The sequence below is a fragment of the Monodelphis domestica genome, chromosome 3 (genome assembly GCF_027887165.1).
Source record: "Monodelphis domestica isolate mMonDom1 chromosome 3, mMonDom1.pri, whole genome shotgun sequence".
Taxonomy (NCBI): Eukaryota; Metazoa; Chordata; class Mammalia; order Didelphimorphia; family Didelphidae; genus Monodelphis; species Monodelphis domestica.
The window spans coordinates 255,862,454-255,879,451 of record NC_077229.1 but is presented as its reverse complement, the minus strand read 5'-3'; the positions used below and the strand labels follow the sequence as shown (position 1 = coordinate 255,879,451).

Sequence of the window (16,998 nt, the reverse complement as noted above, 5' to 3'; positions counted from 1 at the left end):
CATATTAAAGTAATTACAGCAAGATCCTAAAATATATTTTTAAATCATCCTAAAAGAGATGAGCATTAGCAACTGAGGCAGAGAGATTAAGTAACTTGGCCAGAGGTCACATAAATAGGGTCTGAGGTCATACTTGAACTCAGATCTTCCTGATTCTAGGGTAGGTGCTTTATTTGTTATACCACCTGGACCCATTAATGTATAATTTGAAATTATGCAAATAAAATTGCTTTTAAAAGGTTCAGACTCTTTGCCCCAAAGTCTGTATCTCTAGCCATATTGCAAGGAGGTCACCAACAAAAAGAAACGCCTTATATGAAACAGAATACTTGCAGCAGTACTTTTTTTTTTGGTGGTAAAGTACTAGAAATCAAGTAGATGCTCACTGATTGGGAATGGCTAACTAAATTACAATAAATGAATCTAGTGGAATAGTACTGTATTATAAGAAATTACAAATGTGATGAAAAGACTTGAATGTTCTAGGATTAAGGAGACAGCCTCAAGTGTTGAAGAAAGAAGTGAAATGAAGCCCTAAAAGTAAATAGGGGATGGGGAAAAAGAAGAGAGATGAGATTAGTGCTTTGGGGAACACTCACCTCACCTAAAGAGTCTACTAAAATAGGACTGAGATTCAATGAATAATGCCATAAGAGATAGGAGAGTGTGCTAAATATGACATCTTTAAAGTCAAGGGAGAGAGAGTATCCATTAGGTGTCAACAGTCAAAAATAGCTAAAAGGTCAAAGAAGTTAAAGACTGAAGAGGTTAATGGATTAAGCAATTAAGAGATTATTAGTGACCTTTCAAAGAGCATTTTCAAATGACAAACTAAACTGTAAGAAGGAAAGTTCAAAAGGTGTGAAGAAGTCAGTAAATGTGGGGACTACTAAGTAGCAGTTAAGAGCCCTGAAGAAGTTATATACTATAATTTAATAACAAATGAATTCAGCTCTATTTTCTAACTCAAAGAACAAAAAAGAGGATTTCATAAGGAATGAGAATTAATGAGGTTGGGAATGGAAAAAAATCAACAAGGTATTATTCAAATGAAAGCCTATGGGGTCAAAGTTGGGTATGAAAGTCAAATGAGGTGAGAGAGATGGATTAAGAAAAAAGGAAGAGGTCAAGGAGGTTATGAAGAGAATGAAGAGCAGCCTCAGTATAATGAAGTGAGAGAAACAGAAGGTGGTAGGTAAGAGAGAAATTTGACACCAAGCCCTGAAAACGTGGAAAGCATTTGTTTCCACCAGGGCTTGCAGTAATTTGCTAATTGCTTATCTAAGGCAGCTAAATGATGGATGCAAAGCCTTACTAAACAAAGAGCTGGTCAAAAGTAGAATGAGCTTAAGTTAAAGTATGGTATGTTTCTTCTCAATGAAAATCTTAAAAGAAGAGTTTGTATGAACACTCAAAGAAGTTTCAGAAAGATTCCTGGTTAGGTTGGATTAGATTGGATGGCTATTTGGTTCCTTTCATTCATGAGATTGTGGAGGTGATATATATATATATATATATATATATATATATATATATATAATGTGGTCTAAGGTACAAACAACCACCTAGAAGTTGAGAGAAGAAGGTGACTAAAATTGAGGGAGCTGAGGAATTTTAGTTGAGGAATATAAGTCTTAAAAGGCTATCAATGTGAGCAATGAAACCACAAAAGAAGATGGCAGGAGGAGGTATACAGAGGAAAGCAAGTAGTGAGGTGTTAAATATTATGATTTTATATGAATCTGCAGATTTTTCTCTGGTGACACCATTTATTCAATCTTTGTAAAATGCATTTGTTTCTGGGAAGCTATGCTTAAAATGAATTTTTCTAAGTTGAATCATTTTAAATGAATTAAAGAGGTTTATGCCTTAAGGAAATACTATGGTAAGTACTTTGTTAAAGTAAAGACTCATGTAGAGAAAAAAACACTGTTTTATCTTTATTTCTGGATTATCACATCTTAGCTTTCCTAAAAACTTTATAACATTATCAGTATTAGTTCAATCACTAGACAGAGGCTACTTTCCAATAGAAAAGCTACCTTACTGGTTCTTTTTTCAGTTATCGTTTTTATTCATTTGAGGAATTTACTTTATTTTCTTATTACACATTTCAATCACTATATTTATTCTCATCCTCAATCTTACTTACCACTCCTTTGGAAAGATAGTTATTAACAAAATCCTTCCAAGTGATTTCTCTCCCAGAATTCTTGAAGAAAAAGTAAAACATGATAACAGCCCAAGATAGAAGACTCCAAATGAAGTACATTCTAAACTCCTTGTCATCCCATGGAATGTCTCCCTGAAATGCAAACAAAAAAGGGAAAACGAAAGCCCCTCAAATGAAAATTTCTGTAGAAGAATGAATAAAAGGTAAAATACAATATGTTAGGCACAGTTTCCTCCAAATACTATGAATGCTTTAAAATCTTTTCCAGGGCTACTTTTATAACACTATTTTTAAAAGAAGGGCAAAGGGAGAGGTTTAGAACTGAGGCTAGAGTATAAAATCAGACCTTCTGAAACCTGGCGAACCAATGAGAGTCATCTCTCTTGCCACCTCGTTTTCCACCCCCTCCTCCTCCAGAAGGGCGTTGTGTACTAGCTGGCTTTGCTTCTATTAAACAAACAAACAAAAAACCCAAAAGTATTTTAGAGTCCATGTACAATATATATTTTAAATAATATTACATTTCATTTGTCAAACACACTTCATGATAGCCCAACAGTTATTAAGTATAATTGAGAAAACATTACTTTGTTAAATGGTCAAAAAGTTTTAAAATCAGTTTTCAGGGCCAAAAGTTGCCACATATAACATCTCTTCAAAATGTGCGAGGAACGTTTCTTCCCTTCCCAACAAATTCTCTATTTTCTCTTACACTTTCTCTTCTATTTTCCATCCACTTTCTCTCATGATGAAATGAGAAAACATGTTCTCATAAATGCTCAGCCACATTTACTTCCTACAAGAGGACCATGCCTTTTATATTAAGTTTCAAAAGGGCTTATGGGACTTCAACAAGCTAATTAGTTAATATGAGAGCTTAATCCAGGTATTATTTATAATAATATTTCTAATTCCATACAGAAAAAGAGTACAGGAAACACGGGCAAGCCATTTTTAAATTGCCCCATATGTCCCACCTAATAAAATACACAGATGCAAAATAAATAAATAACACAAACTTTTAAAACTTGATTTAGTATCCAGATCTAGTTAGGCAAAATACTCATTAATTTTTCCAAAATGATTTAAATATCCTTACATATAAGTTTTGCAAATTGGCCATTAGTAACTTTTTATAAATGGTCCATTGACACACACTACAGAGTTTTATAGGAATCAGATTTTCAAACAGATCTTTATTCTCATTATCTCCAATGATATAGACCTTCTCTCTACCCCCACTTATGCCTGCCATATTGTTCATGTCTTCCCAAGTTTGACAACACCTCTAATACAATAGTAAATAAGTAAAATATTCATTTGAATATAATCATTAAAAAAGCACCTTTTGTTTCTTCCACAGGCTCTTTAGATTCATTTGCTTTCTTTTTGTTCTTTCCATTTGGAAAGTACTTTTCAAATCCTGTTACAAAAAGAGAAAGGAAAACTCAAGCTGAATTGTTTTATTATCTACTAGCATGCAGTACTTCATGAACTCAAATACAAGCAATCTTTAGTAACTGTAAAATTGTATATGTCAAATTCAAAATATAGCTAGCATTTGCATAGTGCTTTAAAGTTTGCCTTTATATGTGTATATATGTATACACATATACACATACATATATACACATATATATCATGTATGTTTTACACATATGATTTCACTGGATCCTCACAAGAACTCTGAAAGGTGAATGCTGTTATTTTACAAATGAGAAAATTGAGGCAAGGAAGATCAAGTGACTTGGTCAGTCACAAAGCCAATAAGTGTCAGGGACTACATTTGAACTAAAAATAGGTTAAACTGAGATTCATGAGGAAAATAAAAAATAATAAAAAAGGGTTTTATTTAGCAATATTGGCAAAAATTAAGGTTCAAAAAAGGGATAAGATTTCTGCTTATGTAATGAACAGTAAGGCAATAAAGTAACTACAATGTAGGAAGAAAAAAAGCAGTTGAGACAGAGAAGTTCACAGAGACAGTACAAAAAAGAAGCTGAAAATAAAACCTAAGCCCTAAGATGAATAAACACAAATGAACAAAATATGGCTAACAATAAGGAAAAACTCCAGATAATGCAAAGAGGCAAATTTTACCTCAGACATATCACTGAGACTTGGTGAGAAGAGACCAATAATGGGAAAATAGTTCTGGAAGAGTACACATTATCCAAAAAAAAAAAACATGATAAAAAAAAGGGAGATGGGGGCAGCTGGGTGGCTCAGTGGATTGAGAGTCAGGCCTAGAGATGGGAGGTCCTAGGTTCAAATCTGGCCTCAGACACTTCCTAGTTGTGTGACCCTGGGCAAGTCACCAAGTGACCCCCATTGCCTAGCCCTTACCACTCTTCTGCCTTGGAGCCAATACACAGTATTGACTCCAAGACGGAAGGTAAGGGTATTTAAAAAAAAAAAAAGGGAGATGAAAAGATGAATTATTATATAGTAAGAAGGTAGGCTCCATTATGACTACAAAAAATGAAAATGGAATGATCAATCACCAAACAATTAAACCTGAATGCCATGAAATTATAATAACCAATCTTGGTCCCAAAGAAAATATAGGAGAAGACTCTTAAAGACTTCATTACCAATCACCTGGACTACTGTAATTGTCTGCTACCTGGTGCCAATGCCTCAAATCCCTCCCCACTCCAATGCAACCTTCACTCAGCGACCAAAGTAATTTTTCTAATGTGAAAACTTCTGAGTCGCCCATCTCCTGGCTTTCTGAGTTTCCAGTAGGTCTCTATGAACTTTAGGATCAAATATAAACCCTTCTTTTTGGCATTTAAAGATTTTTGTAGCCTGGCCCCTTCCTACCCTTCTAGTCTTCTCCCCTCTACATACTATAATCCAGCAATGCTTGTCTACTTGAAATTCTTCTAACAAGACACTCATATTTCCCATTTCTGTGACTTTTAACAAAAAATTGCTTGTTACATTTAAGTAACTAACTCCCTCCCTTTCTTCTCTCCCCCCATATAGACCAATATCTTATACCATTTACCAAGATAAGTTCAAAGTGGATACATGATTTAGGCATTAAAAGAGATATCATAAGCAAATTAGAACAAAGACATATTACTTATCAGATTTATGGACAGGAGAACAATTTAGGGAATAAACAAGAGACAGAAAGCAGTGAGATGTAAAATGGGAATTTTGAATACATTAAATTGAAAAATTCTTATACAAATAAAACTAATATAGAAAAGCAGTAAATATGGGGAAGATTTTTATACATAGTTTCTTAGATAGAGGCTTCATATCTAGAATATATAAAGGACTTTGTCAAATATATATAAGAATATGCGATTCCTCAATTAGCAAATGGTGAGAAGACATGAGCAGAAAGTTTTTTGATAAAGAAATCAAAGCTATATAACTATGAAAAAAACACTCTAAGTCATTATTGATTAGGGAAATGTAAATCAAAAAAACTCAGATATCTCACACCTATCAGAATGTTGGAGGGGATGTCGAAAAATGGGGGCACTAATACACAATTGGTGGAACCATGAACTGATCCATCTCTGTGACTTTGCACTGGCTATTCTCCAAGTCTGGAATGTTCTGCCCCATCTTCTCCACTTCTCAGTTTCCCTAGTTTACTCCAACATTCAACTCAAGTTCTATCTTCTGCAAAATGGTTAGAGACACATCTGTTGCTAACACCTTCTCTTTTCAAATTACCTTCTATCCACTCTTTCTATATCTTATATATATGTAGTCATTTCCATTATATTTTCCACATCAGAAAGTGAACTCCTTGAAGGTGGGAATTGTTTTTTGTCTTTCTTTGAATCACAAGCACGTAGCAGAGTCTGGTATATAGAAAGTGTTTAATAAATGTTTATTCACTGACTGACATTCTGTTTCTCTGCAGAGGTGGGGAACCAGGGGGTATGGGATTTTATATATAATATCAGACTTTTCTTTTCTTTTCTTTTTTAAACCCTTACCTTCCGTCATGGAGTCAATAGTGTATATTGGCTCCAAGGCAGAAGAGTGGTAAGGGTTAGGCAATGGGGTTTAAGTGGCTTGCCCAGGGTCACACAGCTGGGAAGTGTCTGAGGCCAGATTTGAACCTAGAACCTCCCGTCTCTAGGCCTGACTCTCAATCCACTGAGCCACCCAGCTGCCCCCTAATATCAGACTTTTCTGATCGATGTATAAATGGTGATTTTGAACCTTTGAATTCATTCCCCAGAAGTCCTTAGTATTCCCCAAAATTCCCTATAATCTCTCCTAAGTTCCCAGTTGTCCAGATCATATTATTGGTATTTAAATGGATGTATGCTCCTTCCACACCCTCTTTGACCTGCAACCAGGCTGAATTCAGGCAGTTCTTTGCTTTAGTGATTAATAATAAAACTTTATAAAATATAATATTTAGTTTTTGTATATCAATTTTAATCTTTATGTCAGTCAGTTAATTTTGCTGCATTTTTTTCCTCTTCTTTTTCTAAATACCTGCTACATTATTTGTCCTTCTGGTGGCTCATTAAGACTTACTAATATAGCCCTAAAAAAAAATAAGGACAAGGACAATAGTGTAGTACCTCAGTGATGATGCATAAGGGTTTACCTTTTGGAGGTCGAGAACAGAATCTTCTATAGACAGCAATCACATTTGTCAAGAGAGAACCTCTACAGGGAGTCACCTGAGTGGTAGCAAATCGATAGAGCTGAAATAGGAAATATAATAATGCATGAAAATGATGCCACATACATTTTCTCCAATATTGCCAATCAAGATAAAGAAAACAAATAGATAAAAGGACACTTATTTTCTAGTATCATCAAGCTAATTAAATGAGATGCAATAATAAGATAAAGTGGCTTGGAAGCAAGAAAATTGAAGTTTCAATTTGGCCTCAAATGCTCATTGGCTGTACTACCTGGGACAAGTCATTTAAACCTCTGGATTAAAGTGTCCTTATCTCTAACATAAAGATATTGGTTTAATACCCTCTGAGGTTTCTTCCAGCTCAAAATCTATGATTTCTCTTCTCACAGTGAGTAAAGACTAGAAGAGAATGATTAACAGAGCAGTCAAAAAGATACAACTTTTTAGAATGAAAAGGGCTTCTTCAATAACTAGGGCCCTAGTTCCAGATCTTTCATTTACGGGGTACATATCAATTTTAGCAAGTCTAAACTTCTCTAATCTGTTTTCTTATTCATAAAATAGAGACAATACCTGCCCTCAAAGTAAAACTATGAGCATCAAATGGCATAATGCACATGAAAAACATTTTGTAAACTGTTATACAAATGTAAGATGGTATAGGAGACAGGTGGTACAGCAGATAGTGATGGAACCGGGTTCAAATCCTACCTCAGAAACTGACTAGCTATGACCTTGGGCAAATCATCTCCTTCAGCCTCAGTTTCCTTATCTGTAAAATATGTAATAATAATAGCATCTACCAGAATTGCTATGAGGATCAAATGAGATGACATATGTAAAGCACTTTGAAAACCTTAAAAAAGCTATATAAATGTTAGTTATTGTTGTTGTTTTAAAATTTCTTATTAAACCCAATGGAATTGCGCGCCGGCTATAGGAGAAGTGGGGGAGGGGAGGGAGGAATAGAATATGATTTTTGTAACCAAAGAATAATGTTTGATATTGACCAAATAAAATTTAAAAAATAAAAATAAAATTTTTTATTAAAAGCTTAACATTAATACAACTAAACTTACTTAGTAACTAATTACATTTTTATTTATTTCAATGCATAAAGCATCCTGACAATTATTCATTCACTCCTGCTAAGTCCTATTCAGGATTCTTAGTCCATTCACTTTTATTCATTCTTCCCCTTAAATGGTCATAAGTATGTATTATAATCTTCTGGTTCTACTTTTTTTTTTCATTTTTAATTATTCCACAAAGATTTCCAGATTCCTTTGTATTTTTCATATTTGTTAAGTTTTAACTGCATTCAGTTGTTCTCAGTTTGGGTTACTTCTTTTTACATATAATGCCAATATGAAAATCTTGGAACACATAAAATGAACTTTAAAAAAAAGTCTGTTTTTAAAAAAAACTGCAAAAAAAGGAGAAATTATAGGTGAATTTTTAATATGTGGTGCACTAATGTAATAACATACAGTAAAAAAGGGCATTTTAAAAATCTTTTTTGTATATTGTCAAATTGTTCTCCAAAAAAGATTTTATATGTTGTAATTCTGCCAGCAATGGATGAGTATATGTTATTCTTAATTAGTTCCTTTATTTTATAAGTATTTTTACCTTTTATGCCCACTACTCCTGCCAAGTGAAGAATAAATGCTCTTTTGGCAGGAGGTGGGCATCAGATTTCATCTTCAGTTCTCTGGACTCATTGCATTGATCGAAGTTCTAAAGTCTTACAAAATTGTTTTTCTTTATATTATCATTGTAAAAATTCTTCTAGTTCTGTTCACTCTTTATCAGTGTTCCCAGTATTCTCTGAAACCATAAGTTAAATCATATTTTATTGCACCATTATTGTTTTTGTAAGATGGGAGTAACGTGATTTTCTAGGACTAGAAAAAAAAATAGAAATCATCTTCTTTAAGTAAAGAGTAGTTCAGAATTCAAACAATATAGTATTACTATTATTTAGTGTTCTATATATCACTATTTACTAGTGTTTCTAATAACTTAATTTTTCTATTTGATTAACTACTCTGAGAAGACATACTCTATACACCAAATGCTGATTCACTGGTAAGGCCTAAAATGTAAATATATACATTAACCTCACTAAAAAGTAGTTGAATAAATTCAATGTGGAGTTATAATCCAATAGCAGTAACAAAAGGGAAGTGAGGTTGCAAATAGATAAGAGCACTGAGCCCTTAGTCAAGAAGTCTCATCTTCTTGAGTTGAAAACTGGCCTCAGACCCTTACTACCTGTGTGAACTTGAGCAAGTCACTTAACCCTGTTTGCCTCAGTTCTTCATCTGGAAAATGAGCTGGAGAAGGAAATGGCAAGCCATTCCAGTATCTTTGCCCAAAAAATCCCCAAATGGGATCACAGGGTCTGACCCAACTGAAAAACAAGCAACAACAATAACTAGCTACATTTACCATCAGATATATTGTAACTATGACAATAACTAGTTGTGGTAATTTAAAAAAAACTTAATGGCATGTATCATTAAATTGTACTTACTGTAATACAAAATCCAAAACACTGAAGAGTATATAACTTAAAACTTATTTTAAATGCACTAGAGGAGCTACTTAAGTATTTCACTAGGTTGATGTAAAGACAAAATTCTTTCTATATCAGGAACTAATACACTGACATTTATAATTTCATGGCAATCCCTCGGAGCCCAAGAAAGTTTAGTCTTTAAGAGTCATACATCCATAGTAAATCAGAATGTAGTTTCTAAAACTTTTTCATAACCAATTCAATTAAAAATATTGAGGAAGTTAACTTTAATCATTATTAATAATTTTTGTTTTCTGGACTGAAAGTCTGCAAACCCTTGTTTGATATTACATCCCACAAAGATTTATAAAATTATTCTCTATACAAGAATATTTATTAATTTCTAAGAGGCAATTCTAGCTATTAGTACCACTAACCAATATTTTTTATACCTTTCTAATGCAAACTATGAAGGGAATACAAAAACTTATGCCTTCCATTTGATTTCTTTATTAGATTCACTTAATAGTCATTAACATGAAGCAGGAGAAAGAGCACTGGAATTGGAGTCAAGACCTGGGTTCAATGTGAGCTCAAACATGTACAAGGTGGGTGATTTTGGACAAGTTACATTATCTCTCAAGTTCAGTTTCCTCCTTTGTAAAATGAAGGTTTGTGCTGGTACTACATCATAGAGTATGTCCCTTGTAAACTGATGCTATTATAATATGCTGTGGTCATGGTACAACTGGACCATCTATAATGATCAAATAAGATATGCTGTTTGCCATTTGTAGTTTTGCTGAAACGTAGGCCAATTTACCAAGCCTCTGCATGAAGCTGTGGAGGTACTTAAAAAAGTACAGTTAACTTAGGGAAGTATGTCATTTATTGATGTTGTTTTACTGTTGACTTTTTGATCAGCAAAAAAGACTACGTACTACAGTTAAAGGCAACCACATATTTAAGAAGAGATTTCTATATCGGCAGACTAAAAATTTTGGACCCCAGATTAGATCATTAGTTAAGACAAGAATTGTGATAAAAAATGTGTAGGGCAATAAAGTTACAGTTGTGGAGAATGTAGCCTTCTTAGCAAATACTAAATACTAGAACTAGAGATCATACAATGAAATTTAAAAACAAACAAAAAATACTACTTTTACATAATGTGGGCAAAGTCATTACCTTTTTACTCATTCTAGACAAGCTGAAAATATGAAAATATTCAAGAGGGTTTGGATATCTTAATGCAAATTTTGTCCATATCAGTTTAGGATGGAAAGAAAGTGAAATTTAGTGATATAATCAATCTTTTAAGGTGATGTGGAAACCACTCATAATTTCCCACAAAACACTGCTTGGTGCACTTGGAAAAGTAAGGTTATTAAGTTTGATGGACTTTTGGTATGACCCAATATGGCATTTATGCTGTACATTTTAGATATTAGTTTCTAGAGGTCAGAGGTGTTTATCATAGTACTATTTAAATGATACTCAAGTCACCTAGGCTCAAAACTTTGAAGTTATAGTTGGTCCTTCTCTTGCCTTAAATTCTCCATATTCAGATCAGTCACCAAATCTTGTTTATTCTTTGTGTCTCCCAAATCTATCCCTTCCTTTCCATTCCCACTGCCACAGTTCAAGAGGCTACCACCTAATACTTAGTTTATTGAAATGGCCTTTCCCTGCCTCCAATTCACTGTTCCAAACTTCCAAATCACCATCATCTTAATTTAATTTTCTCAAATTCTATGTTGGTTATGTCACTCCCTGGTTCAAAAGCCTTTAACAGATTCCCACTAACTAAAAGATAATATAATGGGATAATGCATGGGATTTAAGGGCTTTTATGACTGTACAAAAATTCTTTCTGTTCCCTGACAGGAAGCATCCATTCAAAATGTGCTGATCTGATTATCTTCCAAATATGTCTTAATCCATTTTCTTTCTTTGTAATAACACTATGGGACAAAAATTCTGTTGTCTTGTCCATCTTATCCAAATTCCAGCCATCCTTCAAGGAAAAAAATCAGTTATAGCCTCCTCTATGAAGTCTTTTTTTTAAGTTATTGATTCTAAGAGGTAAGGGTCAGGAGGGAATGCATGGAAGACAAGGCTGAATAAAGGCATGGCAATGGGAATTGTAATGTCATGTGTGAGGAACAGCAGGAAAACCAGTTTTACCTAAGAGTGAGACCACAGAATTCATGAGAGTGATGCATACAGGAGTAGAAAGGTGACAGGTTGTGTAAGAGGCTCAAAATGCCAAGCAGATTTTTTCATTTGATCCTAGAGGTGATAGGAAACTATTGGAGTTTACTGAACAGTCAAGAGATACAGTTAGACCTATGCTTTAGAAATACCATTTTGACATCTTAGTTCTTTACCAGAAGGCTCTGGAGCTAAAGTATGAGGGAAACTCGTCAAGATTCACACTCCTGATACCAAGAAAGGAGATCACTTTTATGAAGATTAAATAGACTTTAATGACACTGTGAATCTTGAAATTTCTCAGACTTGTGAATGTTAAAAAATTCCCCATTGGGGAATTCTCCATTGGGACAATTCCCTATTGGGACCACTCCCCATTTGGACAGTGAGATCTCTACTTAGATCAGAAATGTGAAGACCTCTACTCCACCTTACTTAAGACTGCTTTAGGGGAGAAAACTCCTTGCTGAACAATGAAAAATACTTAAACCCATACTTAAGCCATGCCTATTTTTAAGACTAATACAAAAGGTTGATAAGTACCTATAAAGGTCAGGCAATTTGTGAATTTACAAGGAACAAAGAACTGGGAAACTTAGGCAGAGCTTTCCTGGTGTGAATTACTCAAAAATCCACACCTTAGGTGTGGACTAAGAATGGGCTGTCCTTTGGAAAATGTCTACTGTGATTGGTAGATGTAAGGACTTAGGGGAGGTGACATAGGAGAAATTGCCCTTTAAATAGGAGCTCAGATAGGAGCTCAAAGGACTCATTCTGGAACATTCAGATTGAGGATTGAGCTGGTGAAGTCAGCTGAGATGGAGCTGGCCTGGTGTCACTAGAACCCTTGCTTGGACAGATCTTGTGGTGAGTGATAAAGGACTGACTGATCTTTTCTTTTAGGACTTAGGCCTGGGTTGGCCAGGGCTACCTGGGCCGACCTATTCTTTTCTCATTTATTTCCTTTTTCTCTTTCTCTCTTTCTTAAATTACTCATTGTATTAATTAATTTAAATCTCTATAAAACCCAGTTGACTTGGGTATATTAATAATTGGGAATCTTTCCCTGGCGACCACCTTATATTTGATTTTAAAACAAGACACTGTAGTGAAAACATATTTTCTGCAGTCACAAATTTACTCATCCACTCTTATATCTACTACAATTTAAGTCTTCAACTATTTTTACTCACTACAATTTATAGCCTTCAACCACTTTAAATATTAGAGTTTATGGCTCACACTCTTTTAAATGCCACAACACTACACGGTCTTTCTTACTGACAGTCAGAGATTTTCAATATTCACAAGGACAGCAATTAGAGCAAATTAAGATGGAAATAAAAAATTCGAAAAGGGGTAGAAATAAGGAGGTTTTTAAGTAGGAAAAAAAAGGAGAGATAAGCAGAACTTAAAGGATGAACTAGAGACTAGGAAAGCTTTTAGTTCCACTAACTAAATAAAAGATAGTAACACTGATTCACTGCCCCTTTCTGACTTACCTAAAGTGCATGTCTGACCCATACCAAGCAAAAAGAACACATATGCATTAGCTTTAATCTGCCTTTTCACTTTGCCTATAACTACATAAAAACATTGCAAAAATGTACATTTATACAAAGTCTCATCTATCTTCACTGAAAGAAAACTAAGTGAATTTTCTCATGAAGGATCTTTTTATAGGAAGACTTGTTCTTTACAAATGAGGTTATATGCTTTTTTTTTTTAAACCCTTACCTTCCGTCTTGGAGTCAGTCAATGCTGTGTATTGGCTCCAAGGCCGAAGAGTGGTAAGGGCTAGGCAATGGGGGTCAAGTGACTTGCCCAGGGTCACACAGCTGGGAAGTGTCTGAGGCCAGATTTGAACCTAGGACCTCCCGTCTCTAGGGCTAGCTCTCAATCCACTGAGCTACCCAGCTGCCCCCCGTTATATGCTTTTTAACGGATAACAAGTGGACAAAACTAAAGTATACAACAATGAGAACTCTCTCAAACTCAGGAGAGCTAATGAACAGGAGAGCTAATGGCTAGGTGGCCTTGGACAAGTCACTTAACCTTGTAGGCCCTGGAATGTAAAGAAACTGAGGTCCTCCCAAATATAAGTGATTTACTCCAGGTCACACAGCAGGGATTACCCCTTGACTCCAAGTTCAAGACTCTACCCACTGAGGTCACTTACAAGCTATTAGGTCTATAATTCAATGGGCTCCTACCACTTAGGAAATGAATGGGGCCAAGGCTATGAATGACAGGAAGGGAAAAAAAGGGCTTCCTCAACACAACTTTCTTTCCTGGTCACCTACACTGCTCTCCTTTTGGGAGATTTCAGCGGTCCACACTGGCTCTCTTAGAACCCAAATTTGGGGCACCTTTCTCCCTACAGACTAAATGGTTAACGATGAGGGCCCTCCTAGCCCTGTTTTCTCATCCGTAGGTGGCGGGGAGGGGGAGGGGCTGGACCCCGCCTCTAAGGTCGTTTTCACTCCACAGTCCTGGTGCCAGGACGGGGAAGAGGAAAAGGCACAGGGATGGAGGGAACGACGAAGAACGTACGGCCTAGGAGACCGGGACGGGGCTGGAGTGGTCGGATTGAAGCGGGGAGAAAATTACGGGTGACCTTGACGACGCCGTCGCCTCCGTTCTCGACCCTTGAGGGTGGAGGATCCGGGTCCCAAGCTAAGAGGAGAAGCTGGACGGCAGCGGGAGGGGCCAGGGCACCCAGGGACTCACCGTCCGAAGACAGGCCCCCTCGCCGCGACTCCGGCCACGACCACCTCCAGAAAGGAGGAGCAGGGAGGGTGGATGCTGCCGCGGGAGCAGAGGGAAGCCACGGGACCAGCAGCACCCCCGGCCGGAGAGCAGCAGGTAGCGGTGCGCCATGGCCGCCGTGGGGTCCGGGCCGGCGCAGGCGCCGTGGGTCACTGGGACCCCGCGCCTGGCTACCTGTTAGCTGGTCAGCGGCTCCGAGAATCAGCCTAGAAGAATAAACAAACACTTTACGGCCTACGTCCTTCACCAGGGTCTCGCGCGCACAGACAAGGTACGGTTTCACTATTCCCAGATCACACCTACCTCCCTTGACTCAACTCCGCCCCCAGTGCATTGCGTCATCGCGTAAAGCACAACTCCGCCCCCGGCCCTGCTCATACGTCATCACGTAAGGCATTACGCCAAGCCACGCCTACCTCCCTCTGTTCAACCCGGTCCGCGGTGCGGCTTACGTCTTCACGTAGAGCATAATTTCAGATCACTCCTACCTTCCTTTTGCTCCACCCGGCCCAAGTGCGTCTTACGGCATCACGCAAAACTTATTGAGGTTTATTGCACTGTCAGATTTTCGATAGGTGCATATTCTGGATAAGCAGCATTACCTTTCCCCTTTCCTCAGGCCGAATCACTGATAGTTTTGGAACACACGTGGTATGCTAATGACCTAACCTCGGGGACTCCTTACTTTTGGCTGTCTTCGTATGCACCGCCTGCGATCTCCATCCTTTGGATTTTGGTGGGAGGAGCCAAAGCCAGCCCCGAAATTATGCAAACACTAAAAAAAAGAAATTGAATACCCACATAAAGTGGCTTTAAAAATTTAAAAATTTGGAAAGTAAATGAGAAAATGTTTAATGATGATGAAAGGCTTCTAAGAGTAAAGTACATTTCTGTTTTTATACACCACAATAATACCTATATTTGTTTGGAAAAGAATCATTTACACAGGTGCAAGACATTGTTCAGGCTACAAAAATATATTTGTTTATTTTGTACTTGTGGAGCCCTTACAAAAGCTTTGTAATATTCCCCCACACCTAGGATGAGAACCATTGTTCTAGTGTATTGGATGGGTCCTGTATGAAGGATTCATTGAATATGTAGAACTGAGTGCCACTGGATAAGATGTGGAGGAGCTGTGCACTGCACCAGTGGAGACACCACACCACGATATCATGGTGTAGTTCTTAATTGTACATAAGTACATAAATGCTAAATATCTCAATACCTTAAGAAAGGATCGCTAAACTGTACAGAGTGGACCCTGGTACAGATCTATTTATTTTGGTGTTACATGTTTTTGTCCACTGGGTGTCAGTAATTCTCTTTCCCTCTCTCCATCTTTCCTCTCCATCTTTCTCCTCTCTCCCTCCCTCCATCTTTCTCCTTCCCTTTCTCTCTCCCTCTCTCTCATATTAAAGACCATCTAGGAAAGATTACCTCCAAGTGCCAATAAGCACTTTGTGAGTGGTTGTCCCAGTGTGGTTTTTGAAATTGTTATTTGCATAACATAGAGGTGGACACAAGTGCAGATTGCCTCTCAGGAGTGCCTTCATTCATATGTAAAGAAACCCTAACACACTCCATTATACCGGAGGCTTTAAATTTCTCAGTCAAGAGGATAATTTCAATCTGATCTATTTGTATGGTTTGCCTGGCCCATTCTCTTGGTGAAATATAACTTTTATCAAGTTTATAGATTTTTTCCCCCAAGAAGACCCTATACCCTGTTGACTGGGAAAAAACACAGAACTTTTAAATAGTCAAAATCATTTCTTTAATTAAGGGAAAGGGGTTCAATGCAAGAGTAGGCCTTGACACAACTATAAACTTGATAAAAGTTATATTTCACCAAGAGAATGAGCCAGGCAAACAATACAAATAGATGACTCAGGACACTGACCCCTGGGAAAGCCAATTATGCTTTTCCAGGGAGCCATTAAAGTTGGGGAACTTAAATACCTTTCTAGGTGAAACATGGGGGGCAGAGGATGAGAGGAACAGTTGATAGAATTTACAATTATTAGAAAGGAAAATGAGGAGTTCCAGACAGAATAACTGTAAGGGGAAAATGCTTTACAATGGACACAAAAGGGAAAGACCCAGCCCAGGGCAGGGCCACTTAGATAAAGGACTTTAACCTACGGGGAGAAACCATTGGGACAAAAGAGATACTTAACATCTTAAAGTCTATTGTTAGTCTGAGATCAGTGAAGTAGGAATTACCCGGGAGGAAATTCTTGTGACAAGGTCAAACCAGAGGTTTCTACCTCCAAACTAAATAAATTGGGGATCACCAAATCCCTCTAAACTACAAGTTTGGGGACTTCTAGATTCCACATTGACAACCTCATTAATATTCATTGAATGAAAAATGATTTCTAACAGGGACACTAGTTTTGATTACATATATATGACAATTATATAGAAATCAATTTAATTTAACTAAGGCTGATGAAGCCCTTGTGCTAGGCACTGAGAATATAAGGCCAGATAAAGCATAGAAATTGACTAATGTGAGAATTTTTTTTACTTGACTATTTGTAATGGGTTTTGATTTTCTTCTCAATGGTTGGGGAAGGGGAGATAAGAGGGACAGAATTTGAAGCTGAAAATAAAATCGAATTTTAAGAAAAGAAAAGAAAACATAGAATTTGTCTTTAAGGTACTTATAATCTAATA

The 16,998-nt window shown here is 36.6% G+C and overlaps 1 protein-coding gene across 3 annotated transcripts in view; it reads right to left on the bottom strand.

The window, feature by feature from the left end:
• Nucleotides 1–14,711, bottom strand: part of AFG3L2 (AFG3 like matrix AAA peptidase subunit 2) — a 49,453-nt gene extending 34,742 nt beyond the window's left edge. Inside the window, exons 1-6 of one of the 3 annotated variants that reach the window (XM_007487734.3) lie at nt 14,620–14,711; nt 14,278–14,522; nt 6,768–6,867; nt 3,519–3,596; nt 2,520–2,620; nt 2,153–2,305 (exon numbers count right to left, since the gene is read on the bottom strand). In XM_007487734.3, the coding sequence (XP_007487796.1) occupies nt 2,153–2,305; nt 2,520–2,620; nt 3,519–3,596; nt 6,768–6,867; nt 14,278–14,427 (582 nt within the window). In that variant the 5' untranslated portion in view covers nt 14,428–14,522; nt 14,620–14,711. Of the gene's footprint in view, nt 1–2,152; nt 2,306–2,519; nt 2,621–3,518; nt 3,597–6,767; nt 6,868–8,441; nt 8,461–14,277 lie in introns of those variants that run through there. The other 2 variants (XM_001371366.4, XM_056823624.1) reach the window with 2 other exon arrangements.
• Nucleotides 14,712–16,998: the final 2,287 nt, after the last annotated feature.